General features: G+C 41.7%; 1 protein-coding gene across 1 annotated transcript in view; it reads right to left on the reverse strand.

The window, feature by feature from the left end:
- Window positions 1–27958, reverse strand: part of LOC120057734 (collagen alpha-3(VI) chain-like) — a 72978-nt gene that overhangs the window by 860 nt on the left and 44160 nt on the right. The window contains exons 24-53 of the mRNA XM_039006215.1: window positions 27696–27788; window positions 27470–27523; window positions 27007–27078; window positions 26852–26878; window positions 25872–25916; window positions 25520–25573; window positions 25330–25392; window positions 24998–25063; window positions 24723–24776; window positions 21826–21861; window positions 21106–21168; window positions 20702–20764; window positions 18266–18328; window positions 17836–17898; window positions 16234–16284; window positions 15940–15975; window positions 15523–15585; window positions 15150–15212; window positions 12618–12650; window positions 12463–12499; window positions 11718–12223; window positions 11325–11433; window positions 10297–10998; window positions 9937–10045; window positions 9745–9797; window positions 9256–9522; window positions 8751–8834; window positions 3678–3734; window positions 831–1016; window positions 203–319 (exon numbers count right to left, since the gene is read on the reverse strand). Coding sequence (XP_038862143.1) covers window positions 203–319; window positions 831–1016; window positions 3678–3734; window positions 8751–8834; window positions 9256–9522; window positions 9745–9797; window positions 9937–10045; window positions 10297–10998; window positions 11325–11433; window positions 11718–12223; window positions 12463–12499; window positions 12618–12650; window positions 15150–15212; window positions 15523–15585; window positions 15940–15975; window positions 16234–16284; window positions 17836–17898; window positions 18266–18328; window positions 20702–20764; window positions 21106–21168; window positions 21826–21861; window positions 24723–24776; window positions 24998–25063; window positions 25330–25392; window positions 25520–25573; window positions 25872–25916; window positions 26852–26878; window positions 27007–27078; window positions 27470–27523; window positions 27696–27788 — 3289 coding nt within the window. The remainder of the gene's footprint in view (window positions 1–202; window positions 320–830; window positions 1017–3677; window positions 3735–8750; window positions 8835–9255; window positions 9523–9744; window positions 9798–9936; window positions 10046–10296; window positions 10999–11324; window positions 11434–11717; window positions 12224–12462; window positions 12500–12617; window positions 12651–15149; window positions 15213–15522; window positions 15586–15939; window positions 15976–16233; window positions 16285–17835; window positions 17899–18265; window positions 18329–20701; window positions 20765–21105; window positions 21169–21825; window positions 21862–24722; window positions 24777–24997; window positions 25064–25329; window positions 25393–25519; window positions 25574–25871; window positions 25917–26851; window positions 26879–27006; window positions 27079–27469; window positions 27524–27695; window positions 27789–27958) is intronic.

Genomic DNA, 27958 nt, shown 5'->3' on the forward strand with positions numbered 1-27958 from the left:
AACACATGTGTTTGGTTTAGGGTTAGGCATGAAATGTGACAAGTAATCCCAATTGGCTAAGGTTAGGGTTTGGGTTAAGTTTTGAAAATAAATGTTATTGGTGAAGGTTAGGGATTGTGGTAAGATTCCAAAGAGCAACTTTGTATATGGCAAATCATATACTAAGTAACTTTGTTACGCCCCCGTTCTACCACCAACCTACCACCTAGGGAGCCTTTTCTTCTCTTTCCTTTTATTCTCACTCGTCGCTGTGAACGCCGTCCGCTGTTTGCACGGCTTTCATCCAACCAATCCCATGCCTTCTGCCCTCGAGGCAGAGCTACCCTCAGGACAAGATTGAAGGAAAACTCCACTGAGCATTTATTTACACATACAGAATATTTGCAATAACATGTCTGTCCCTGAGTAATACATTTTAGACGATGGATTGACAGATGGAACATCCACCTCTGATAAGGTGTATACTACTGTACAGTATCCTCTGTTTACCCACCCATATGGAAGCAAAACCATTTATGTTCCACTGTTGGCAACCTGTCATGCTTAGTTAAGTCCCAATAAACGTATCTGACTAAAAGCAGATGGGTAACAACGGAACAGCTAGATTGCTATATAAATATACACACACCAATGATTAAATAGATGGACATATCGACAAATAGACGGACTGGCAAGCAGGCAGACACCGGTGACTAGATATAATGCTTGTACAAATAGACAGACTAGATGGATGAATGGACAGATAGATGGTCAGGCACTGGCACGACAGACAGACATACAGACACAAACACACACACACAGAGACAGATATGATGACTAGTGAGACCCACCTGCTTTTCCACAGGCCTTCTCACACTCCTCGTGAGTTTCGAAGCGATTCTGGTTGCCGCCACAGCCTCCGTACCAGAAGCGTGTGCAGTTCTTGCTAAGGGGGTCGTAGTGCCACTTGAGAACAAACTTTGTGCAGGTGCCTTCCTCTTTGGGGAGCTGACAAACTTCCACTCCTGTCAAGGCCGCTGTGAGGGAGGAGAGCATAGGCAGGCCAATGAATGTGTGACATACGGGAATCAACTGCATCAGTTGATCCAATAGGAAATGAATTGCAACATAATGGAGGTGAATATGGGGAATATGATCGACAACTTGAGAGAAGGCACTCCCTACCACGAGCCATTCCTCCTTCAAACTCAAGATCTTGGATATAGTTTACAATACTATAGATCATAATATGAACTCTTTGCCAGACACAAAGGGGCTCATTGTTTGTAGAGTGAACACAGAGGAAATTGTGTTACGCAATGCATATAACCTGCTACAGTGTAGATTTTGTATCAGAGTTTTCCGCAGCACTGGGCAAGAGGACTGAATTGAAATCATGCTTGAGTTGAGAGGGTTTCCTGCCTGAAACCTAAACATGTTGCTTGAGGAGGAAGTGACTTCAATGTCAGCTGACACGCAAAGCATTTGGATGACGTATTGAACAGCATTATATGTGAGGCAGGTTTTTTTCCACCGTAGTCTGAGAATAGGCAACGCTTTCTATGAAGCTCATATGCAAAATGCATTATACATGTACTCATAATGCACTAAGATAGAGTAATAATGCATTATAATCACAGTTATAGACACACGACGACTGATAATAATGTATTTCAGTACTCCTAATATATTATGAGTATAACCATAATCACTCATAATGTACAGCAACATAGTGCTTCATAATTGTAACGCACTTTTCCCTCCAGGATCATACAGCATTATAATTATAATGACAGTGTGATGCATTTCTAACTTTTTTGTAAATGAGCAGCACATCAATATTTATGCATTATAAACGCATCAACTAAATTCCATAATTTTTTAAAATATATACTGTAGGATTTAAGCGAGATTTGGTCTCATACAAATTTTGCCATGGGGAAGTGAGTAACTTTTGCGTTTAAAAGCACGTTTTTTGCAATTCTTCACTTTTTGCCATGACTTATGCCATGTTCATATGATATCTCTATATGAGTGACACAAAATCAAATGGGGGCCCCCTGCAGGTCAGGGCCCCTGAGCACATGCCCTACGTGCCCGTTCTATAATTTGATGATGATTACCTGGCTAAAATACCTTACCCAGCATCTAAAAAGCTGACATGGGCTAATTGAGTGACTGACATAAGTGGAAAACTGCTGATGGTCCACCAAATGTCTAAATTGCACCTTGTGTATTCTACTTTTCTAACTCTCAACAGTAAGTTGAGACCCCGTAGTCTGCGTATAGGAAGAGGCGACTTTTTGAATCAAGAAGAGTGGGAAATAACGAAGCGCTTTGTGTTGTGACATCATGAAAGCATTACTGAAAGCAGACAAACACTTTATAATTGTATAGTAACAGTTTATGGTGCATTATATCTGTCTACCTTAGACATTTCATCACTTAACCTAAAGCAATCAAAGGTGCTTTTATAGTGGCTTATAAGCAGAGCCTCGCCATTCGCCAGCTTTTCAAGCTTAATAATGTCAAAATATGTTCGTAACTCAACAAACATGATGTGTCGATTAGTAACTATAGTCATTTACTGCCGACACAGCTGGTACGTACTTCCAAAAAAGGTCGAAATAAGAAGTTACATGCAATTGAAAAATTCCTCTTTAGTGTATCCAATGTATTGAGCTGTTGTAGACTTACGACCTGTTGCTTGTCAACTTTTATTTAGACCTTTTTTGGAAGTACATACCGGCCATGACGGCAGGTCTAAATATATGTGTCATGACAGTGTTATGACCATATTATGACACGTTATGTCAGCTGTTATGACATTAAGACATGGTTATGACTGTGTCATAACATGTTATGATGCAGCGTGTCGAGTGTTACCTCATTTTCATATTTCGGATAGGCCTAATTTGGGTGGCTACTGGCTATGTGTCTAATGATAAGCAGCTGTAACATCACACTGCCTTTAGTATTATAAGATGAAGATGTAACATATTCTGGCAAATTCATTATGATATTTGTGAGGAAGAACAGAGCTACCCGGCCTGCAACGAGCACTCTGCAGGCAGAACAAGCTTTCCCTCCGATCCTGCAACCTCCGCTACAAGTAGCGGGTATGATTTTGCTTGCTCTAGACTCCAGAGAAGTGACATGATATATCCCTAGTTGATGTTGTCCGCTAACATGAATGATTTTCATCTCCAAATGCAGGTGTAAAACGCATCACCATTTATGTCTGTAATGGCAGGTTACATTTGCGCTGCGATTGTGCGCGCATGTCACAAGTTTTGTACCACTCCTTTTTGGGGGTTGAGGGTCAAAAAGTTTGCAAAACACTAGGAAAAAACACGATAGTGGCAACAAATTGATATAGTAATGGTGGGCTACATTATTTCTTACAATCTTCTATTTTGACTAGAATTGTGCTGCTGTAAATAAGTGCATCATTTATTCCAGTTCAGAATAGTTTAGCAAAATACTTTACTCATCAGATTCCGCTGCTTTCCCCTCTTCTTGTAATAATTGCTCAATGATGAGTCTGTGACCGCAGTTGAGAATCTTTTTTGGGGGGTGTCCTTTTTTTTAGTTTGAGCACATGCCCCCCAAAAGGTCTGTGCACTGCCCTGTATGATGCTGTATAATGCATTATGCATAGGGACTTCATAGAAAGTGTTACCAATAGGGTAATTTACCAATAGCTGGAAGGATCTCAGTCTTGGGCTGCTGCTCCACTTGTTGCTGAGGCTCTGCTGTCAAACAGGGAAAAAAACAAGAGTTTCTAAACTCAAGCAACGACCTTTTACAAACTGATCTACGACATCCGGAACACTTTAATTGTAAGCTCCGTCATAGAACTCTTTTTATACTGTGATGTAATAGATGTAATAGGTAACAATATATACACTTAACATGGTTAGCTTATCAGCTAGCTAAATTGCATCCTGTATCATGACATTAGCTTACAGGGCTGCTTACGACAACTGTTATCAAGCGAATGACGGTCTATGATTGGCTACTTAGTTAGTTAGTCAAATTAGACCAGACAGGTGCAAACAGCCTCGGCAAGCTTTCGGAAAACCTGGCAACAAGGACCACTCACCTGACCTCACGCAGTGTTTTAAGCACTGGGCCTCAGTCTCGAACCTATTGACATTGCCGTCACAACCACCATACCAGAACTGGGTACAGATGCCGTTCTTTCTGTCAAAGAACCACTTAGCCTGAGAGTCTTTGCACGCCATTCCAAAGTTATAGTTAAGAGAGCATGGGTGTGCGAGCTCGTTAGCAAGACCAGTCACGAGAGGGTTGAGCGAGAGGAGAGATGTATAAGTGTGGTTAAGATGAACATCACTCACCTAAAAGCATATTTGAGTTACTGTCAGCTTGTTGTCTGCCATGACTAAACAGTAAGTCATGAATATGTAATGGTATTGTTACTGGCTTGGAAGTGAAATGTGAAAACAGAACATTTGATACGGTAATCAAATGTATCTCATTGCTGGATAAATTAAACTCATGAAAACTCAGAGCAAAAATATATTAGTAGGACTATTGCATATCACGGCAGCTCTACATCTATCAATGTCAGCCGTTTTGAACAAGGAGTGTAGAACAGGCATAGATTGTAAAGTAGCATAGGTTTGTATTGGTGAATTGTCGATATGAAATCAGCTGCTTCTCCCTAAACCATGTTGCTATCAGAGTTAATACATGTTAATGTTAGTACATTTTAGTAATTGAGTTGGTCTGTGGATGTGTGGTCCCCATGTTCTGCAGCGAAACCCCCATCTGTACCTAATCCCGGTGGGCACACTCCACAAGTACCTCTCGGTAATGCTGAGAAAGTACATGAATTCAACCACAGTCTTTGGACGCAAGAGCACCCGTCAAAGCCACCCTACTGCAAAGTCCTTCCTGCTTTGCACATTACACAGTGATAGTATATCTTATTAACATAGCATTATCATTGCATGGTATTGCAATAATATGACTGGCTTCAATCAAGACCAATTATGTAGATACAGGTAACTGCCAAAATAAAGGAAACACCAACATAAATTGTCTTAATAGGCATTGGGCCACCACGAGCTACCAAAACAGCTTCAATGCGCCTTGGCATAGATTCTGGTACTCTATTGGATGGATGCGACACCATTCTTCAACAACAAATGCAATAATTTGGTGTTTTGTTGATGGTGGTGGAAAACGCTGTTTTAGGCGCCGCTCCAGAATCTCCCATAGGCCTAAGTGTTCAATTGGGTTGATCTGGTGACTGAGACAGCCATGGCATATGGTTTACATCATTTTCATGCTCATCAAACCATTTAGTGACCACTCGTGCCCTGTGAATGGGGCATTGTCATCCTGGAAGAGACCACTCCCATCAGAATAGAAATGATTCACCATAGGTTGAAGGTGATTACTCAGAATGGCTGTGTGTTTATTGGCATTTACCTTGCACTCTAAGGGGTTGAGTGGATCTAAACTATGCCAGGAATATGCCCCTGACACCATAACAGAGCCACCAGAACCCTCATTTACTCAAGTGTTTCCTTTATTTTGGCAGTTACCTGTATGTATATCATATATACTGTATATATAATATGTACATATACTGTAAGTACATCAGGAAAATATACAGTTGAAGTCGGAAGATTACATACACTTAGGTTGGAGTCATTGAAACTCGTTTTCAACCAATCCACAAATTTCTTGTTAACAAACTATAGTTTTGGCTGGTCGGTTGGGACATCTACTTTGTGCATTACACAAGTAATTTTTCCAACAATTGTTTACAGACAGATTATTTAACTTAATTAATTGTATCACAATTCCAGTGGTTCAGAAGTTTACATACACTAAGTTGACTGTGCCTTTAAACAGCTTGGAAAATTCCAGAAAATTATGTCATGGCTTTAGAAGCTTCTGATAGGCTTATAGACATCATTTGAGTCAATTGGAGGTGTACCTGTGGATGTATTTCAAGGCCTAACTTCAAACTCAGTGCCTCTTTGCTTGACATCATGGGAAAATCAAAAGAAATCAGCCAAGACCTCAGAAAACATTGTAGACCTCCACAAGTCTGGTTCATCCTTGGGAGCAATTTCCAAACACCTGAAGGTACCACGTTCATCTGTACAAACAATAGTATGCAAGTATAAACACCATGGGACCACGCAGACGTCAGACCGCTCAGGAAGGAGACGCGTTCTGTCTCCTAGAGATGAACGTACTTTGGTGCGAAAAGTGCAAATCAATCCCAGAACAACAGCAAAAGACCTGGAGGAAACAGGTAAAAAAGTACCTATATCAACAGTAAAACGAGTCCTATATCAACATAACCTGAAATGCCACTCAGCAAGGAAGAAGCCACTGCTCCAAAACCGCCATAAAAAAGCCAGACTACGGTCTGCAACTGCACATGGGGACAAAGATCATACTTTTTGGAGAAATGTCCTCTGGTTTGATGAAACAAAAATAGAACTGTTTGGCCATAATGACCGTCGATATGTTTGGAGGAAAAACGGGGAATCTTGCAAGTCAAAGAACACCATCCCAACCGTGAAGCATGGGGGTGGCAGCATCATGTTGTGGGGGTGCTTTGCTGCAGGAGGGACTGGTGCACTTCACAAAATAGATGGCATCATGAGGTAGGAAAATTATGTCGATATATTGAAGCAACATCTCAAGACATCAGTCAGGACGTTGAAGCTGGTCGCAAGTGGGTCTTCCAAATGGACAATGACCCCAAGCAGTCTTCCAAAGTTGTAGCAAAATGGCTTAAGGACAACAAAGTCAAGGTATTGGAGTGGCCATCACAAAGTCCTGACCTCAATCCTATAGAAAATGTGTGAGCAGAACTGAAAAAGTGTGTGCGAGCAAGTAGGCCAACAAAACCTGACTCAGTTACACCAGCTCTGTCAGGAAAAATTCACCCAACTTTTTGTGGGAAGCTTGTGGAAGTTTACCCGAAACGTTTGACCAAGTTAAACAATTTAAAGGCAATGCTACCAAATACTAATTGAGTGTATGTAAACTTCTGACCCACTGGGAATGTGATGAAATAAATAAAAGCTGAAATAAATCATTCTTTCTACGATTATTCTGACATTTCACATTCTAAAAATACAGTGGTGATCCTAACTGACCTAAAACAGGGATTTTTTACTCGGATTAAATGCAGGAATTGTGAAAAACTGAGTTTAAATGTATTTGGCTAAGGTGTATGTAAACTTCTGACTTCAACTGTATATGATTTTTTTTTAAATGAGCAGTCACTATGACAACTATAATAGTTATATTTGTGAGTTCTCAGAGTTACCCGAATCTCAGAGGCAGCCCCCTTCGAAAACTCCCTGATTCACTGGTTCAGGAGATTAACTAATCTCTTAGCTATTCCCACAGTATGCTCTCTACCATAAGGGAGAGCGTGCAGTGGCCTCACTCCAAGGCTCAACATGTGAGCAATAAATCTTCATCAATGGAGTTATTTTCCACAAATACTTTTTCTGTTTCTCACTGTAAAAGCTACAGGAGCTATAATCATAGTTAGGAGATTGTATTTCAGTGGACAGTTCAGTTGTTTATTAAGTAATAATTTCCTCCATGCCCAATATTTTTGGCAGCATCACTTACTATCTGGGGCAGAAATACTGCTCTTTTTTTTTTTTACAGAAAACTGCCCTTTTCGTCCTCATGCTAGCTAGCAGTAGCCACGGCAGCCATTTGGGAATGGCAGTGTCAGCCAATCAGCTCCTTTCTTGTTCAACGCAACGTGCCATTCCAAAATGTCTGCTGTGGCTACTGCTAGCGATCATGACTCCACAGTGTCTAATGTAACCATGATGGCGTTCCGATCCCAGTGCAACTCAGTGTAAACAAGTGTAATGGTAGGGTTGGTTTCTTCTAGCAAGGGCGGACTGTGACCAGATTTATTTTTCCTTGAGGCCCCCATTATTAACCACATAAGGAGCATTTTGTGCTAAAAAGTTAGATGGGCCAACTTGGCTAAAAACTGACCAGCCTATTTAGCATGATGGCCAGTTGGCTCCTTCTGAATATAGATTAAAAAGGCACATTTTTTAAAGGCCCACTGTGATATTTACACCCATGTTTTTTTTTATTTGAATAAATTATATAAGAGTGGGCTTTTAACTTGAAAATCATTGTGCATTACGTGTGAAAAGCTTTTTGTGTGTTGAAGAGTGATTGTTGGATTTGTTGGAGTTCAACAATGCTGCCAATGCAAATGAAAACACAACGAATCCCATGAGAGACCATTAGCTAGAATCAAAGGCAATCTCTGAACCAGGCAAACCAAGGGGCGGCTTCTCATAAGTAGAAGCTGGCTCTTTTTGAGTTCAAGTGGAAAGTTCCAATGGGCCAATTCAAATTAGCCTCAATGCCTAATAAATCTGCTAATTGTTTGAAGAAAACATGGTTTGAATCATGCCAACCCTCGCCCACGGACATGCACGCACATATACACATGTTTGTTCTACTGTCCTTGTGGTGACCAAACAATTGATTTTCCCTAAACCCTAGCCCCAAACCCCTAATCCTAAACCTAATCCCTAAACCCTAACCCTAATTCTAACCCTAAACCTAACACTTAAGCCTAAAATAGCCTTTTGTCCTTGTGGGGACCAGCGAAATGTCCCCACTTGTCCGAATTGTCCTTGTTGTTCCTGAGGACTTTGGTCCATACAAGGATAGTAAAACCAAAAGCACACACAAACACACACACATAGACAGGTGTCACTCACCAATCTCTGGTCTGTCCAGTGGTGTAGTGGCCATGATACCTGTCACCTCCATGGGGGCAGTGACCTTATGCTCTGCTGCTGCTTCTGTCCAATCAGATATTACATAATAATGGTCAGTGGATTCAGTTATACAGATATGTATGGATGTTGTGTGACTAGTCTGCCACCAGGTGGCATGTATTGTTTTGCCTTGCACAAAAAAAGCATTCCAATAAAATATATGAAAGAAAGATGGTTTTCCGAAACAGGAAAACCACCTTTATCATTGCTTGGATGTTCCACAACATGAAACACAATACTAATTTAATTATCACAATAACAATAATTTAGATATTTTATCATGCCGATATAGGCCTACTTACTGTACAGTATACACATTTCTATCAATTGCTCAGGCAAAACTGTCATTAACAATGATTTTCAGGTTGACATTACCATTGCAGGGGAAAAACGGGTAAAACCTAAGCAGACCAGACAATCGCTGTGGTGTGTATTCTGGACTTACTGGTGGTCATAATGCCTTTGTAGGTGGCCGCAACGTGGCCCTGGGCGGTGTGTGTGGTCACCACGGCGTGGTAGGTCTGGGCGCTCTCCAGGCCGCCAACAGTGAGCTCCGTGCCCGTCACATTTCTCCTCAACACCAGTGTGTTGTCACGCAGGCGCGTCACCACCACCTTAAAGTAGGCCATGTGCTTGGGGTCCGGGCTGGCCCAGCGCAGGGTCAGGCTGCTGGAAGTGACGTTGGCTACGTGCAACTCGTCTGAGTCTTGGTCTAGGGGTAAAACATATTGACACACACGCAGACATAAAACACACACACATATATAACAAACACACATACAGGCATTAAAAAAACACACAGATAAAAACATACACATTCACAAATGATTAGTCTTTGAACCACCACGGGAGACAAAACATGACTGGTATTGATTTATTGAACTTGTGGTAAACCCTGCTATTTAAACCCTGCTATCATTTTTATTTAATGTACCGTTGTGCTTTCTTGGATGGACTGCCTGGTGGTTTTCGTGTTTTTGATGTTTCCTATGCAGAGTGGAAATTATTGACACATGTTATATAGGATTCTACCAACACATAAAGTTATCTATATAGCGATTTACATGACAAACATGATAAACAATTTAGTAACTATACACATGATAAACATGATCTGAATACTCACTCTTGGCTGTGGTGTGACTTGGGGAAGGGGAACTTGGGGAATGGCTGGTCACTCTGGTACCAGTGACAGTTTTTGGAGACTTCAGGGGACATGTAGAAAGCGTTCTCAACTGCAGACACGAGAGGAAAAGGACAATGTTCACATACAGTATCAACCTGACAAAAAGGCCATTAAAGGTTTTTGTAAGGGGTTTCCACAATTAAAACCAGAACGACAATCAATGTGTCCACAAGTATGTGCATTCAATCTAATTATTGAATTTGCTTTGTCTATGAAAAACCTGTTTTCAGTGAATACAAGATGAACATAAATCAAAACAGATACTCATTAGACAGCAACGTTGTAAAATAATGCACTCACTGCTGAGATACTTGGGCAGCAGTTGGCCAAAGTTCTGAATGTGCTTGTCGAAGAAGTGCGTGGTGCTGGTCAGCCTCTTGAAGAAGACGTCGGACGGCTCGCTGGCCATGCGCGTCAGCACGCGGGTGTCCCCAGCACCCAGCTTCTCGCCCACACCCAGGATGACCAAGAAATAGCCCTTACACTTGGCCTCGGTGGCCACAGCAACCAGCCGCTCCTCATCCTGCTCCACGGGGCCTGTCACAAACAACATCAGAACCTTGAGGTCTCGCTGGTGGGGTGCTTTCTCAAACACCTGCTCCACCGTGTGCTCGATGGCCACTGCCAGCGCCCGCCCACCCTCCAGTTGGGGCGTCTTCTCAAGCAGGAAGTTGCGGATGTCCTGGGCTGAGCGGTGGTCAGTCAGGCCCACATCCACAAAGATGGGTGAGCCGCTGCTGTTGCGCATGAACTCGTAGGGCGCATGCTGGATTACGGCCACGCGGGCGTGGTGGATGGATGCCACGGGGTCCGACGAGACTTCTAGCTGCTCTACGATGTGTGCAACGTAGCGTTTCATCTCAGTGAAGACGGTGGGGTCGGTGGTCTCGGAGCTGTCCATGACAAAGGCCATGTCAATGTCCACATCGGTGGTGGAGGCCCTCCTGTCTCGTGACTGCTGAGGGGGGGCATAGTCACACATTTGGTCCGGGGCGCAGGAGTCTGGAGAACAAAGGAACACATAAATGGGCTCAGGCATTTTGGCTTGTTATGGTTTTCATTTTGTCCCACTGGATTTGTTTAGAAAGCAATTTCTCTGCAACTGCCAATGGTAGGCAATGTGCATCCAATTAGCTTACAATAGAATTACTATGATCAGAAGGAAAGTGTGGGAAAATCAGTAACACCATTAAAAATAAATAGTGTTCCATAACAAATGTAGAACACAAGAATGCACAATGTCTTGGTTGTTGCATAGAAATTCAAATAACAGTTCATTGCAGAATGTGTGTGAAGTTAGCCTCTAAGGATATGAGAAAAGCTCTTACCCAGGCAGATGTGGCAGTTCATGACCTTTTGGATAGCTGAGTTGTACTGTGCACTTCCGGGATTGGGCAGCACAATCACCTGACCCAGTGCGGACCCAGTGCTGTTCATCTGACACAAAGAGAGGAGGTAACATGTCAAAAACATGTTCAGGTCAGCTGACAAGACATCTCTGTAAATTCATTTTTAAGTGTTGTATACTACTTTCAGGTACCATAGCAATAACTACATTTCAATATCTATACTACCACATTGCATGCAGAATACATAACCTCATTCTACAGTATGCTGGTGCAGACATTAGAGCAGAGCCAAAATTATAAACTTGCTTTGTGTTATGGTGACAGAGCCTATTTTTCTGCCTCTTGTCTGCTCTTTAATCTGCTTTACATTACCTTCAGAGCTCTGGTGAGCTGGCCATCCTCTTTGTTGGTCAGGAACACTGAGGCAATGCCGGAGTCATAGAGGCGTAGGGCGGCTGCGCTTACCGCCCGCTGATCCTTCACTGGCCCATTAACAAAGAAGATGGCCACCTTCCTCATGAGGAAGCCGCTGCGCACCCTTTTGAAGGTGTTCTGCGCCAAGAAGTTCATGGCTGTCTCCAGGCTACGCTGTTTGCGCGTCTGTAATGCCTGGAGGCCCTCCACACGCTGCACCAGTGCGCGCCGCTTCAGCCCGTCTGCAAAGCGGATTTCGGTGGTCACTTCATTGTTGTAGAGGGTGAGGGCCACTCGGGCACCGCGCGGGCAGTTGCTCTCGGAGATGGTGATGTTGCTAACCAGGCGGAGCACGGCGTCACGCATGTTGTTGAAGGCAGGCCTACCCACGCTATCGGAGGTGTCCAGGGCGAAGGCCAGCTCGGTAGGGTAGAGTGGGCACTCCTGCTGACCATAGCAGCAAGCTAAGAATAAAATGAAAAAGAAAACAGTTTTTGGAGCATTAATACTCCTATGTCAAGTGTATGAGTGCCGGAGCAGGAGAGGGAGGTGGGTTATGCAGTGTGCATCTAAGGTGGTTTTACACGACATACAATTGGAGGGTGACATTAAAGTGGGGGGTCCTGGCCGCCCTTTTAGGCACCAATGAATCAGTTAAATAAGGTGTATTACATGCTAATCAGTGTAAGCATTTTATACTTACGACAGTTGTCTCTGATTTTCTTTACCAAGTCACATTGCTGAGGAGAAAAGGAACAATTTAAAACTGATGTTAAGACATTATACATATTCCACACATGTAAACTTTGGTCAAATTTCCTATACAAATTGTTTTCTGTCTGATAAATGGACTCCCACCACAACGCCAGGTCCTCTTGGTCCTTTCTGGCCCTGTGGGAAGACAAACATCAGAGTTGAACAACAGACGGACACAGCTGGAAGGAGACAAAGCAATAGGCTACACTCTCAGGCCTGGCACCGCTCTAGATAACAACACCATTATTTGTGTCAATTACATAAATAATGAACGGATTGTATTGACGTTATAAACAATACATATTCTACTTGGAAAACCTCCAAAGACTGTAAATGTTACAGAAGTATACTTATGGTTATTTATAATGTGACATGCTGTACAGTGCATTCAGAAAGTATTCAGACAGCATCCCCTTTTCCACATTTGTTACATTACAGCCTTATTCTAAAATGGATTAAATGAAAAGAAATCCTCATCAATCTACACACAATAACCTATAATGACAAAGCAAAAACAGGTTTTCAGAATTCTTGCAAATGTATTAAAAACAGAAATACTTTATTTACATAAGTATTCAGACCCTATGCTATGAGAATTCAAATTGAGCTCAGTGCATCCTGTTTCCATTGATCATCCTTGAGATGTTTCTACAACTTTTTTGGAGTCCACCTGTGGTAAATTCAATTGATTCGATCGACCCGTATCACTCACGTCTGTAGTCATGAAGTGCTTTGAAAGGCTGGTCATGGCTCACATCAACACCATTATCCCTGAAACCATAGACCCACTCCAATTTGCATAACGACCCAACAGATCCATAGATGACGCATTCTCTATTGCACTCAACACTGCCCTTTCTCTCCTGGACAAAAGGAACACCTACGTGAGAATGCTATTCATTGACTACAGCTCAGCGTTCAACACCATAGTGCCCTCAAAGCTCATTACTAAACTAAGGACCCTGGGACTAAAGACCTCCCTCTGCAAATGAATCCTGACGGGCCGCCCCCAGGTGCTAAGGGTAGATAACAACACATCTCACGCTGATCCTCAACACGGGGGCCCCCCAGGGGTGCGTGCTCAGTCCCCTCCTGTACTTCCTGTTCACCCATGACTGCATGGCCAAGCACGACCTCCAACGCCATCATCAAGTTTGCCGACGACACAACAGTGGTAGGCTTGATCACCGACAACGATAAGACAGGCTATAGGGACAACCTCTCCCTCAACATGATCAAGACAAAGGAGATGATCGTGGACTACAAGAAAAGGTGGGCCGAGCACTCCCCCCATTCTCATTGACAGGGCTGTAGTGGAGCAGGTTGAGAGCTTCAAGTTCCTTGGTGTCCACATCACCAACAAACTGTCATGGTTCAAACACACCAAGACAGTCATGAAGAGGGCACGACAATGCCTATTTCCCCTCAGGAGACTGAAAAGATTTGGAATGGGTCCCTATATCCTCAAAAAGTTCTACAGCTGCACCATCAAGAGCATCCTGAATGGTTGCATCCCCGTCTGGTATGGCAACTGAGGCAAAGCTTCCTGCCATCCAGGAACTCTATACCAGACGGTGTCAGAGGAAGGCCATAAAAATGCCAAATACTCCAGCCACCCTAGTCATAGACTGTTCTCTATGCTACCGCACGGCAAGCGTTACCGGAGCGCCAAGTCTAGGTCCAAGAGGCTTCTTAACAGCTTCTACCCCCAAGCCATAAGACTCCTGAACAGCTAACCAAATGGCTACCCAGACTATTTGCAATGACCCCCCAACCCATTTTTATGCTGTTGCTACTCTCTGTTTATTATATATGCATAGTCACTTTACCTCTACCTACATGTACATATTACCTCAATTACCTCGACTGACCTGTGTCATCGCACATTACTTCAGTTTATTTAGTAAATACTTTCTTAACACTTATCTTAAAACTGCATTGTTGGTTAAGGGCTTGTAAGTAAGCATATCACTTTAAGGTCTACATCTGTTGTATTCTGCGCATGTGACAAATACAATTTGATTTGATTCGATTTTGACAAGTCTCTGAATGTCCTTGAGAGGCCACGCCAGAGCCCAGACTTGAACCCAATCGAACATCTCTGGAGAGACCTGAAAATAGCTGCGCAGCGACGCTCCCCATCCAACCTGACAGAGCTTGAAAGGATCTGCAGAGAAGAAGGGGAGAAACTCCCCAAACACAGGTTTGCCAAGCTTGTAGCATCATACCCAAAGAAGACTCAAGGCTGTAATCACTGCCAAAGGGGATTCAACAAAGCACTGAGTAAAGGGTCGTAATACTTATGTAATTTAAAAAAATATATATTATTTTTCAAAATTATTTTTACAATTATTTTATTAGACTACTAACTAGTCTTAGACTATTAGTCATGACGATGAATTCATCTTTATGCAGTTATGGACTATTGTACAGAGCAAAGGAGAGAATAAGTTTATAGGTCTCTCTGGGTTGTGAACACATGGTGCTAGTTTCCTGGACCCAGATTAAGCCTAGTATTGGACTAAAAGGCATTCTAAATGGAGAATGTCGATTGAACGTGCTTTTCAGTCCAGGACCAGGATTAATCTGGGTACGGGAAAGGGATCCATGATGTACAGTTAAGTCAGTGCTTACATAAGGCCCGGTGTATCCAACCTCTCCCTTCTGACCTGGAGTACCAATTTCTCCTGAAACACCCTATAAGAGCAATACAACAGCATAAAAAGTTAGATTTACAACATCATTGTGTACGATTACATTCCAAACATACACATAATTTACCCACACCGTACACATATGGTACACTCTCCCCGGATATTTTTACATTCACATCTTGGTCATTTAACAAACGTTCTCATCCAGAGTAACTTACAGTCTGTGCAGTCAACTAAAGTAGGTCAAACAAACACATATCAGTGGTTGTTTTAGTTATAATAGCAGTTTTAAGAAACGCCCAGAGCACACAGCACTCCTCATCCCAGTCTCCCACCGCAGCTAAAACACTCACCCTCTGGCCACGGTTTCCTATGGGTCCTGGTCCGCCATTGGTTCCACCATCACCTGCCGCTCCCTATATGGTGACAGAAACATCAGTGTGGGAACCGTCACAGGGAACAATAAGACAGACACCTTGGTCATGTTAATTTGGCAAGAAACTGAAGAAAATGGCTCTAAACGGGAAGGTACCATGTGAACTTGTCTAATAAGAAATGATCGTTGTCATTTTCCAGTGCAAAACAGTTTGCTACGGTGTGCCCTAGTCAACACAACCCTTGTGTCAAAAGTGACTAATTCAAGAGAGCCCATATTACAGGTCATATTACAACCTGAGATTGTTTGATTGAAAAGGAGCTCTATTCTTAATTTGAACAATTCTTGAGTTGAACTGAATAAAATGTGACAGTGATTATGTTCTTGACATTACCTTTGGTCCTGGGAATCCTGGGAAGCCCTCATCACCCTGTAAGGAAGACCCTTGTCTGTTAATTTGAGCATATATGGCCATTAAAGATATCATGCAAGCTTATTATAACATAGAACAGTGATTGATTGATTGATTTTGTTGGATATTTAAAAGTAGTAGGCTGCTCCAGACAACATTACATACAACACGATTACATTAATTCTTTAGGTGCAGATTGGACAGCTTGGACTGAACAGATGGATATGAGGGACAGACAGTTGCAAATTGGATTTTGTCAAATGTAGGATTATTTACCTTTCTTCCTTTGGGCCCTGCGATTCCAAATCCATCTCGACCATCTTCGCCCTGTAAGAAGAGGATACTGTGCTTACTGCAATTTGAAAGATGGCACAGTATTGTCTACTGACCCAATCTTATAGTTAAACGTACCATGTGCGTTGAACTAACACTGAACAATGTCACTGTAAGTACAGCCCTACCTGGGTTCAAATAGTATTCAAAATCATCAAATACTTTCACTGTGCTTGATTGAGCCTGCCTGGGGCAACATAAGTAATGAAATGGTCCCAAAAGTGCCTACCCTGCCCATATGGCACTCCAGGCATGCACAAGAAAAGAATGGGGACAGAACTCACGGAATGGGGACAGATCACGTAAGAAGCCAATGAAACGAGATAGAATGTTTGGTATTAGGGAGACCTTCAGTTGAGAGATTAAAGACACACACTCCAGATTCTGAGGAGTGAGAGGAGCTCAGAGACATAAATCCTGCTGCTCCTTGAACTGGCCGTGACTGTGAAATCCAGATTACCATCAGAAGGCCTAGGAACCTGGAGCTCGTCTAAGGTTGAGTCCAGATTCTCTACCCGTCTCCTGAAGTGTGTACTTACACACTTCCTCACATGGATTTAACATTGATCTGGTCCGGTAAAAGAAACCAAAGTATGGATTGCTGTCTTACCTGCTTATAGGGTAAGAACCCCATTATATACAGTGCATTCAGAAAGCATTCAGACCCCTTGACTTTTTCTACATTTTGTTACATCACAGCCTTATTCTAAAATGGTTTAAATACAAATATTTCCTCATCAATCTACACACAATACACCAACCTGACAGAGCTTGAGCTGATCTGCAGAGAAGAATGAAAGTCGCCAAATACAGGTGTGCCAACCTTGTAGCATCATACCCAAGACTCGACGCTGTAATCGCTGCCAAAGGTGCTTCAACAGGGTACTGAGTAAAGTGTCTGAATACTTATGTAAATGTGATATTTCAGTTTTTATTTTTAATACATTTGCAAAAATGTCTAAAGACCTGTTTTTGCTTTGTCATTATGGGGTATTGTGTGTAGATTGATGAGGAAATATTTGTATTTAAACCATTTCAGAATAAGGCTGTGATGTAACAAAATTTGGAAAAAATCAAAGGGTCTGAATACTTTCCGAAAGTACTGTACATTTGGAATTTGGGTGAACTATCCCTTTAACATTGGTGGAAACTCCCTCCTGCCAATGCGCATTGCTTACACCAATCCAATGCTTAAATCTATGGTTGGGAGTGTGCAAGTGCACACTTCAGGAGAAAGGTAGATAATTTGGAGGAAATCAAAGTGTCACACTGCTCTAAGCCTAAATTCATATGAACACCATTCCACAGGGCTACAAATGAAACAATACATCTCATAAATGTATCAATTTCATAGGATAAGAAGGGTAAGAAGATAATTCCAACTGCAATAACATCAATATGATTTATTACACTTGTGTATTTTTATTGTATTCATCTCAATGTATGTTGATCTCATGTAATCTACAATCTGATTAATAGTCAGTTGGTTAACCTTTCCTAGGTTCCAGTTGTGTTGAGCTGACAGGATGTGATGTAATGACTTACAGGCTCACCACGAGGTCCCAGAGGTCCCACGATGCCATTGGGTCCGGGCTCTCCTGGCTCACCCTATAAAGAAAGATACAGAGATACAGCCAGAGAGAGAGAGATAGTAGAGATAGTACACAGGGAGAGATATAAAAAGAAAGAGCGACGAGAGATGGAAGAGAGAGGCAGAGCAAGAGAGAGAAAGAGAGAGAGAGCACATTCCTTCTGAGTTGTGCAGAGATTTCATCTAGATTTACACACGGTCCTGGATGTTTTGTTAGGGAGCATTCTATGTTGACTCTAATAGGCTGTGTACGTGTGTCCAGTAACAGGAGAGTGGGAGGCTTAGGCCAATGTGATTATAATGTAAACTAAACAAGGCCCGGGATGACTGAAGCATTAGCTAGACTAGAGCGATGCCAATGATGATCAGTTAAAAGTTCAGTACCTTGCGACCGAGAGGTCCTCTCCTGCCATTGTTTCCGGGGGGTCCCTGGGCTCCTCCTGGGCCCTGGAATAAAACATTTAAAAATCAGAGAAATCTTATCACCATTGACCCCATGACACTGTCATCTAAGAAGTTACATCGATGCTGAAGCAATGCCTGTTGTCGTACAGTGCCTTCGAAAAGTATTCAGACCCTTTGACTTTTTCCACAATTTGTTATGTTACAGCGTTATTCTAAAGTTGATTGGAAAAAACTTCTCATCAATCTACACACAAAACCCCATAATGACAAAGTGAAAAGAGGTTTTTAGACATTTTAGCAAATGTATTAAATATAAAAAAAACTGAAATATCACATTTATATAAGTATTCAGACCCTTCGCTATGAGACTCGAAATTGAGCTCAGGTGAAGGCACACACCTGTCTATATAAGGTCTCACAGTTGACAGTGCATGCCAGAGCAAAAACCAAGCTATGAGGTTGAAGGAATTGTCCATATAGCTCAGAGACAAGATTGTGTCGAGGCACATATCTGGGGAAGGGAACCAAAAAATGTATGCAGCATTGAAGGTCTCCAAGAACACAGTGGCCTTCCATCATTCTTAAATGGAAGAAGTTTGAAACCACCAAGACCAAGAAGCCGATTGTCACTGACAGAGCTCTAGCGTTAATTTGTGGAGATGGGAGAAACTTCCAGAAGGACAACCATCTCTGCAGCACTCCACCAATCAGGCCTTCTTGGTAGAGTGGCCAGACGTAAGCCACTCCTCAGTAAAAGGCACATGACAGACCGCTTGGAGTTTGCCAAAATGCATCTAAAGACTCTCAGACCATGAGGAACAAGATTCTCTGGTCTGATGAAACCAAGATTGAACTCTTTGGCCTGAATGCCTAGCGTCACGTCTGGAGGAAATCTGGCACCATCCCTACAGTGAATCATGGTGGTGGCAGCATCCTGCTGTGGGGAGGATTTTTAGTGGCATGAACTGGGAGACTAGTTAGGATTGAGGCAAAGATGAACGGAGCAAAGTATAGAAAGATCCTTGATGAAAACCTGCTCAGACTTGGACGAAGGTTGTCAACAGGACCTTGACCCTAAGCACACAGCCAAGACAATGCAGGAGCGGCTTCGGGAAAATTCTCAATGTCCTTTAGTGGCCCAGCCAAAGCCTGGATTTGAACCTGATCTAACATCTCTGGAGAGACCTGAAAATAGCTGTGCTGTAACGCTCCCCATCCAACCTGACAGAGCTTGAGAGGATCTGCAGAGAAGAATGAGAGAAACTCCCCAAAGACAGGTGTGCCAAGCTTGTAGCGTCATACCCAAGAAGACTTGAGGCTGTAATCGCTGCCAAAGGTGCTTCAACAAAGTACTGAGTAAAGGATCAGATTTTTTTTTTTTTTTTATACATGCGCAAAAATTCATAACAGCCTGTTTTTGCGTTGTCATATGGGGCATTGTGTGTAGATTTATGAGGGAAATAATGTTTGAATCATTTTTAGAACAAGGCCATAACGTAACAAAATGTGAAAAAAATCAAGGGGTCTGCATACTTTCCAAATGCACCCCACATGTGAAATGAGTGCCAGCTGGGAGGTATTCATTTTGTCTGTGTTTCCTAGAGAACATGTGTTGCTTCTTTCCGACCGCAAGTTGTTTGTGTTTACTATTATTCACAATTAGATGCCTTTTCATCAAGTCATATGGTGATGTGCAGTACAGCTCAAAGTCCGAACTTAAAATGTGTCAACATACAAACTTCTTATATCAAAGAGGACTAAAACCCTATGGTAATTCATCACTCTGTGGCACAATGAAACATATATTTTTTGACTCCTTTTTTCTCCCCATTTTCGTTGTTTCCAATTGGTAGTTTCAGTCTTGTTCCATCGCTGCAACTCCCGTAGGGACTCGGGAGAGGCGAAGGTCTAGAGCCATGTGTCCTCCAAAACATGACCTTGCCAAGCCGCACTGCTTCTTGACACACTGCTCGCTTAACCCGCACCAATGTGTCATACCCACATGAATCGCTCGAGCACGATGGGACAAGGACATCCCAGCCGGCTAAACCCTCCCCTAACCCGGACGCCGCAGGTCCAATTGTGTGCCACCTCATGGGTCTCCCGGTCGCGGCCGGCTGCGACACAGCCCGGGATCAAACCTGGGTCTGTAGTGACGCCTCAAGCACTGCGATGCAGTGCCTTAGACCGCTGCTCCACTTGGGAGGCCACTTTGAAACAATTAGGTCAAAGATGAATGGGTAGATAGATATACAATCTACATTAACGAGAACCAACGTTTTCGGCACCAATCCTTTTAGAAGCGTTATGTCTTGATACACAGTAGAGACTAAGGTCTTAACATACTGCAGAACCTGCCATTATGCCAATATCAGAGGTGTGTCACATTTAAAATGGCTCTGGTAGTTCCCTTACCCTTGGTCCAGGGTTCCCGTCCTCACCTCTGGTTCCAGGTGCACCAATTGGTCCAGCTTGGCCCTAAATAGGACAAAGCATCATAAACACGCATCTAAATCAGAAACTCGTCTCCTGTTGAATCAAAGTGATGAATGGATTTGGTGGTTAAAAAAAAATGGTGTTTAGTTACAATGTGAGTGTGATTTGAATCTGAAGTACAATTGCCTGTTGGACTTAGTTCAGCCACCTAGCTCCAGTATAGACATGGCTACTATGAAAGCCCACATAATGACTGATACCAATAAAAGTGTGATGAAAGTATTTGAACAAATCTAGCATGGGAGGATATACACGCACAGCTCAAGCTACACAATGTTCTGTCAACAAGTCTAGAAACACACAGAGTGGATGGATGCACTTACCCTGGATCCTCCGATACCAGGCTCTCCCTGCACACCGTTACCTCCGGAACTGCCAGGGTTTCCCTATAACATAAGAGAAACCCATGTCTCATCTCGATTAAGTTCAGTGTATGATTAGACCTCAGGTAACCATCTTTTTAGCAGGCATAAAAAGCCGCCTAAGCGGAGTCCTCACTTCCGTTTTTCAGGGGAAACTGAAATTCCGTTGAAAATACTGAATCCCTGTAAACCAGAACCATCCGCTTTCTTATGACCCCACGGAGAGTAGACCTCAGTAAACATGATCAGTTTGTTGACATTAGATGAAGTGGGTTTACTGTAGATAATTGAGTAGCTAACACTAAGGAAAGTCAGCCCAATGTAAGTAAGGACAGCTGCTAGCTAGATACGCTAAGTTTGATCATCGAAAGAAATGGATGTTTGTTGATGTTAAGTTTGCTAAGTGTGGGTAATGTTATTATGCTATATGCTACATATATGCTACTGCAGATGCTACACACAGATGCTAGTATGTACAGTACGCATGCAGTGTGGGTGTATGTAATGTGGCCATAAGTTTGACGAGTGCATGTGAAGTGCCGTAGATATGCAGATAGCAATGGGTGATGGGGTGTGAAAGTGCTGGTTTCCCTGATGGCAGATACAGTAATGTAGCTTGGTTATGAAACATTAGGCTTTCTTAAGCAACGCATCAAGTGGTCAGGTTCAGGGTTCACTTACAGCTTGTCCGGCTGGGCCTCTTCTACCATCAGAACCCTAATATAATCCAAACAGGAAAGAAACAAATTAAAGAGCCACTGTTAATACTGAGTTACCTTAATGTGGTGGTGCATAGGTAAGTAAACTGGGTAGTTCCACAAAATGAGTGCATTTTGACATTTTAAGTAGAACATTTTAATTTTAAAAGCCTGTTATATTAAATGAAGTGCCCTTTCATTTAGATCACATGGATTATTCAATATATCCAATTTATTATATTGATAAAGGCTTGCTAAAGTGCCTAATTCAGCATTTTGACATTTCCCTCCGTCAACCCTGTGTCACTTCTAGGAAGATTTTAACCCACTTAATCACAAAATCTCTCCAAGTTTCACCATCATTGTAAAGCCCTAGTTATTTTATTGCTTTGACAAAGTCATTTCCGGAGATTATTATTTATTTAATGTGATTAGATTTACGTCTGTAACTCGTATTAAGGCCAACCCTGTTATGTGAACTGAACTCTAGTTTTAATATGGTGAAACTGTTTCTTTTTTATTATTATTTGAAAGAAACACCGAACATCAAATCATACAGAACGGCAGGTGAAGTGAGCCGGTTTTACTATTTTTGGCTATGGCTGGGCTGGCTATGCCAAGAGATGAGTTCGGATTGGTCTGCAATGTAGCACGCTTTTGTCTGTAATATGAGCTGCTTAGTGTGTGTAGGTAATCCTTTTTAAAGCAGCTTTATTGAAAGATATCACAAAGAACTGCACAAATTTTGCTAAGGCTCTCCACTTTCTGGATAACCGAGTTTTGAAATCAGTGGAATGTCAGGTGGAAGCAGAATATGATAGCTAAGGAGATGGAGAAAATTTGAGCGTTTGATTGAAAATATGCCGAGGGAGTCAAAAACAGAACACATAGAAGGCTGTTGTATAAAACACATGTCTCCGGATTACAGCTTTAAAGTAAGGGCAACCATGGCATCCATGACAGAGAGGGAGAAGCGTTCATCCATGTATACAGGTAACAGAGTCTAGCTAGCTACATTTTCAGATATGATAAGTTTCTAATTTTGTCAGAAAGTCATTTTTATTGCAAGTTAAAGCGTACTGTTAGCTAATGTTATCTGACTGGCTTGCTAGCTAACGTTACGTGTATGATCTGTGTAGTAATATTATTCGTATCGCAGAGCCATTTGCATTGCTAGTTATAGCTTAATGTTAGTTAGCTAGCTAACATTGAACCTAGTTTGCTACCTGCAGATTCTTGCAGTGTAGTAATGGTAGGAGTTGGGATTATGGTTCATTGTTTAGCTAGCTACATGTTAGCTACATGTCTAAACAAATGACTCCACTATAACCATTTCACTATACCATTTACACATTCTGTATCCTGCGCATGTGACAAATACACTTTGGTTTTATTTTGTATAGTGTGTGTTTACCAGACACGGTAATGTGAAGAACAATGTGACCTGCTCCAAAGTCAAATTAAGATATAACGTTAGGCCAACGAGACAGTGTCCAAGTTAAAAAATTATCCGGTAGAATGCCCAGCTTTTATTTCATCACACTCACAACTGTAAGCTATTTTCTGTAATTAGCTCGCCATTAACTTGTAAACAATGATCTTGTTGTGAGTTTATTTTCCTGTAATAATTAATACAAATTAGCTGAAGTTAAGACTTTGTCAGATATATGATATGGTCATTACTTGAACTGGCTAGCCAGCTAACTTCACATTAGTTAGCTAGCTAACAAGCTAGAAATGAACCAAAATATTGTTCAGAAAGTTGCTTTTAGTTGCCTGGTTTGCTAGATTGACCTATACTAAATACATTTTTCAACAAATGGATTTATTGGTTTTAAAGTACACAAGTTATGTCATTTTGGACCACCAGGTTGCTGATGTCATGCAGCCTGCAGTTTTTGTGTTTATACTTTTTCATAACGACAATGACAAGTTTGATGTTGGATGTCACTGTGACAAATGTCAACAAACATGTTAATAGACGTAGCATAAACCAGCCTTTAGTCTTAAAATCTGTAGGTTGTTTAGTACACTACTTTACTCACTCTGTTTAGCACATGGCCTCACATGGGAATCCTTAAAGAGATGGGTGGGGCTAAGGCTTAAAAGGGTCTGAATGATGCTGAATGGGTGTAGACAAAGAAAAGCTCTCCAGTAGGTATACCAAAATATTCAAGGGCTCTGAGCCTCTACTTTTATCCATCGTAAAAAACACAATTTCAAATTTTGCTACAGAAGACCGAATCGAGCCGGTCGGTCACATATATTGACAGGCTAGACATGTTTGAATAATGTTATTATTTTGTGAAGCTTGCGATTGCCACTCCCTGTTGCACACAACAAGCATCCATTCCCAAATGTCACAAGGGGATTCATGGCTGATTTAAGAATAAATTGTCAACCCTGTTACGGTCAACCCTGTTACAGTCAACCCTGTTACAGTCAACCCTGTTACAGTCAACCCTGTTACAGTCAACCCTGTTACAGTCAACCCTGTTACTTTATTTGTCACTTAATAGGCACTTACTATAGCCATTTATTTATTTTACCTCTTGAGATGGGAAAACTTCAATTTTATTCAAATGTGTTCTTTATGACAAAATGTTAAAATGTTAAAATTGTCAGCCCTGTTACGGTTAACCCTGTTACAGTCAACCCTGATACTTTATTTGTCACTTAACAGGCACTTACTATAGTCATTTATTTATTTTACCTCTTGAGATGGGAAAACTTGAAATCAAATGTTTGTTTTTTTACCAAGTTACACTCAAAAGGCACCAAATTGGTGGAACGACCCAACTATTGTGTTTAACGAAACATTAAGTCAAATATCAGACAATAGTTTTTAGTAATAGAGAAGAAGAGAGAGAGTGGTCCTACCGTCCTGCCTGGTTCACCGGGGCCTCCCATCTTACCATCTTCCCCTGGCTCTCCCTAGGATTCAAGACAAAGTACATCAGTGAGAGAAACTATTTAAGTGACTATTTAAACAGGAAATGAGTGATGAACATACTCACTGTGCAATGGCAAAAAAGCACTCAAAATATCAAGAATACCTGGATACTGGATAGTTAATTTCCTTTACAAAACATTGTAATCTCCAAAGCAGATCACATTATAGCTTGGCGAGAGGAAGAGAGTCAGGAAGTAATTACCACTGGGCCGACGTCGCCTGGGTCTCCTTTAGGTCCAGCCACGTTGTTATCTTGCCCTGTGGTTCCCTAGGAAACACAAAGCAAATGGAATCAGATTCAGAATCAGTTTGGCTCTTAATGATGAGGTAGAAATACTTGGTTGACTAGTTTGGTTTGTTTCTCTGTTATATTTACCATAAGAATCCCAATCATTACTTGTCCTGATATCATTATAAGGTAATACCAAATGATGATCGAACCAGGATCAATTTACCCATCCCTGGTCCTGAAAAAAATCATTATGTAAAGAAAACAAGCTCTGATCTGGAATAAAGCGGTCAGAGGATACTCACAGGATCTCCTCGGATTCCGGTATCCCCGATGTCTCCTGCATGTCCTTTAGTTCCTTTGGTTCCCTGAACACAAAAAACACAGAAGTATCTGTGAGTGATAACCATATCAGAATCATGAAAATTAATGAATGCATGGGAAAGTATCAAAACATTATATTTGTGAGGTTGCAATGACCATACGAGGACTCACCCTTCTCCCAGGGTTTCCTCTGTCTCCTGGGGGTCCAGCGACTCCACTCTTGCCCTAGTGGAAGGCAATAAATCAGTCAGCCACACATTACAGTGTGGTCTAAAAGTTCATCATAAGTCATCATATTAGTCTCTACTACTGTGGATCTGTTTTGTGGGAACAACTTCAAGCAAAAGCACTCAAAGTTGGATTTACGGTACATTTTGCTATGTAAGATGGTGGATTACAGAGTGGATTTCAAAAGCCCTTCTGGCATGAGACCAAGATTTTAAAAGCTGTAACTGTTCCCTTGAAGTTTGGTATGACAGTCCATGCCATAGTTTAAAATATCTTAAAGTCATGTTTTTCTTACCTCTTCTCCATTGATGCCATCCAGGCCAATCTCTCCAAATTCACCCTGATAGAAGACAAGGGTTGTTGGGGGTTGACACTCATCATTAACATTCAAACAAATCATCAGTATTATGTGATCAATATACTGTATCTATTCTCATTTGAACATACAGTGCCTTCAGAAAGTATTCACACCCCTTTGACTTTTTCCACATTTTGTTGTTTTACAGTCTGAATTTAAAATAGATTACATTAACATTTTGTGTCACTGGCCTACACACAATACCCCATGATGTCAAAGTGGAATTATGTTCTTAGACATGTTGAAACATATATAAAAAATGAAAAGTTGAAATGTCTTGAGTCAATAAGTATTCAACCCATGTGTTATGGCAAGCCTAAATACGTTCAGGAGTAAAAATGTGCTTAACAGGTCACATAATATGTACTAACTCTGTGTGCAATAACTGACGACCTCATCTCTTTACCCAACATATACAATTATCTGCAAGGTCCCTCAGTAGAGGAAAACCTGGTTCAGTCTGCTTTCCAACAGACACTGGGAGACAAATTCACCTTTCAGCAGGACAATGACCAAACACACAAGGCCAAATATACACTGGAGGTGCTTACCAATATGACATTGAATGTTCCTGAGTGGCCTAGTTACAATTTTGACTTAAATCGACTTGCAAATCTATGGCAAGACATGAAAATGTCTGTACAGCAATGATCAACAACCAACGTGACAGAGCTTGAAGAATACAAAAAAAGAATAATGTGCAAATATTGTACAATCCAGGTGGCAAAACTCTTAGAGACTTACCCAGAAAGACTCACAACTGTAATCACTGCCAAAAATGATTCTAACATGTAATTGAATACTTATCTAATCAAGATGTATTTGTGTTTTATTTGTTACATTTATTTTTAAGTCAAGGGTTGTGAATACTTTCTGAAGGCACTCTAAGTAATGATTTCTCAATTTCAAAAACTCACCTTTTCTCCAGAGTACCCACGACCACCCTGATCAAGAGAGAGCAGAAGAGATATCCATTGTTAAATGTTTTATGCAAAAAAAGTACTACATTCCATTATGATTTCACATCAATTAAACCTGTTGATCGATACGGTGGTGCTAAGTGGGTACTTACCTTGATGCCCCTCTGTCCAGGACATCCCTGGAAACCTTGAGTTCCATTGACACCAAGAGGACCTCTGTCTCCCTGTCACAGGACGAGAAGTAAGAGATTTCATGTAACAAAACATAGCGTACGTACACTGTATCGAATAACATTGAGATTGACGATGGTTGCCGTATATCACCCTAGGGTCCTACACATTTGTGACCTAGTATTCTCTGCATCGTTGCGGAAGAATTTCACTGTACTCTTTTACGCCTGCTGTATCCTGTGCACGCAACAAATAAAATTGGATTTGAATGCACTTTGAGCATCTGGAATTATTACTATTTTCTATTTATTTATATAACTTCAAAGCAGGTGTATAGTGCGGACTGAGGGCACAGTCTTACTAAAGAAGACAGAAAGAAAGCTGGACATGTATTTGTGGGGTTAGTAAGGTTTCATATACAGTATGAACATAAATCTGACTTACGGATCCACCCTCATCTCCGGGATGTCCTGCTCCACCTGCTCCGCCTGGACCACCCTGCAAGATAAGAAGCATATTATGCGTAAATCTACACTGTATAACTAACTCATCACAATAGTAAAGCACAAGGCCTTTCATCGTCTACAGAAACATTTTCCTAGCCATTTTTTCACACTTACATGTACATTAGCATACTTAAGTTCAAGTAATAATAAAGAACATTAGTAACCTTCAGTCCTCCAAGTCCGACTGCTCCTCTGTCTCCCCTTGTGCCGGTGCATTTGCATGGCACCGCGCAACACTCCCTCTCAGCAATGTTGTCCTGTAAATTGGAAAGTTTACAAAGTTGGAATTGAAGACGGAACAAAAGCAATTGTGTACAGCCAAGATAATTGATTGATGATCCACTCAATCAAAATGTGCATCTCTGTGACTTGACTGGGACTTAAATGATCTTCCTTTAGATGTTCAATGTGGTCATACTATAGCTTA

The sequence above is a fragment of the Salvelinus namaycush genome, chromosome 13 (assembly GCF_016432855.1).
Source record: "Salvelinus namaycush isolate Seneca chromosome 13, SaNama_1.0, whole genome shotgun sequence".
Lineage (NCBI taxonomy): Eukaryota > Metazoa > Chordata > Actinopteri > Salmoniformes > Salmonidae > Salvelinus > Salvelinus namaycush.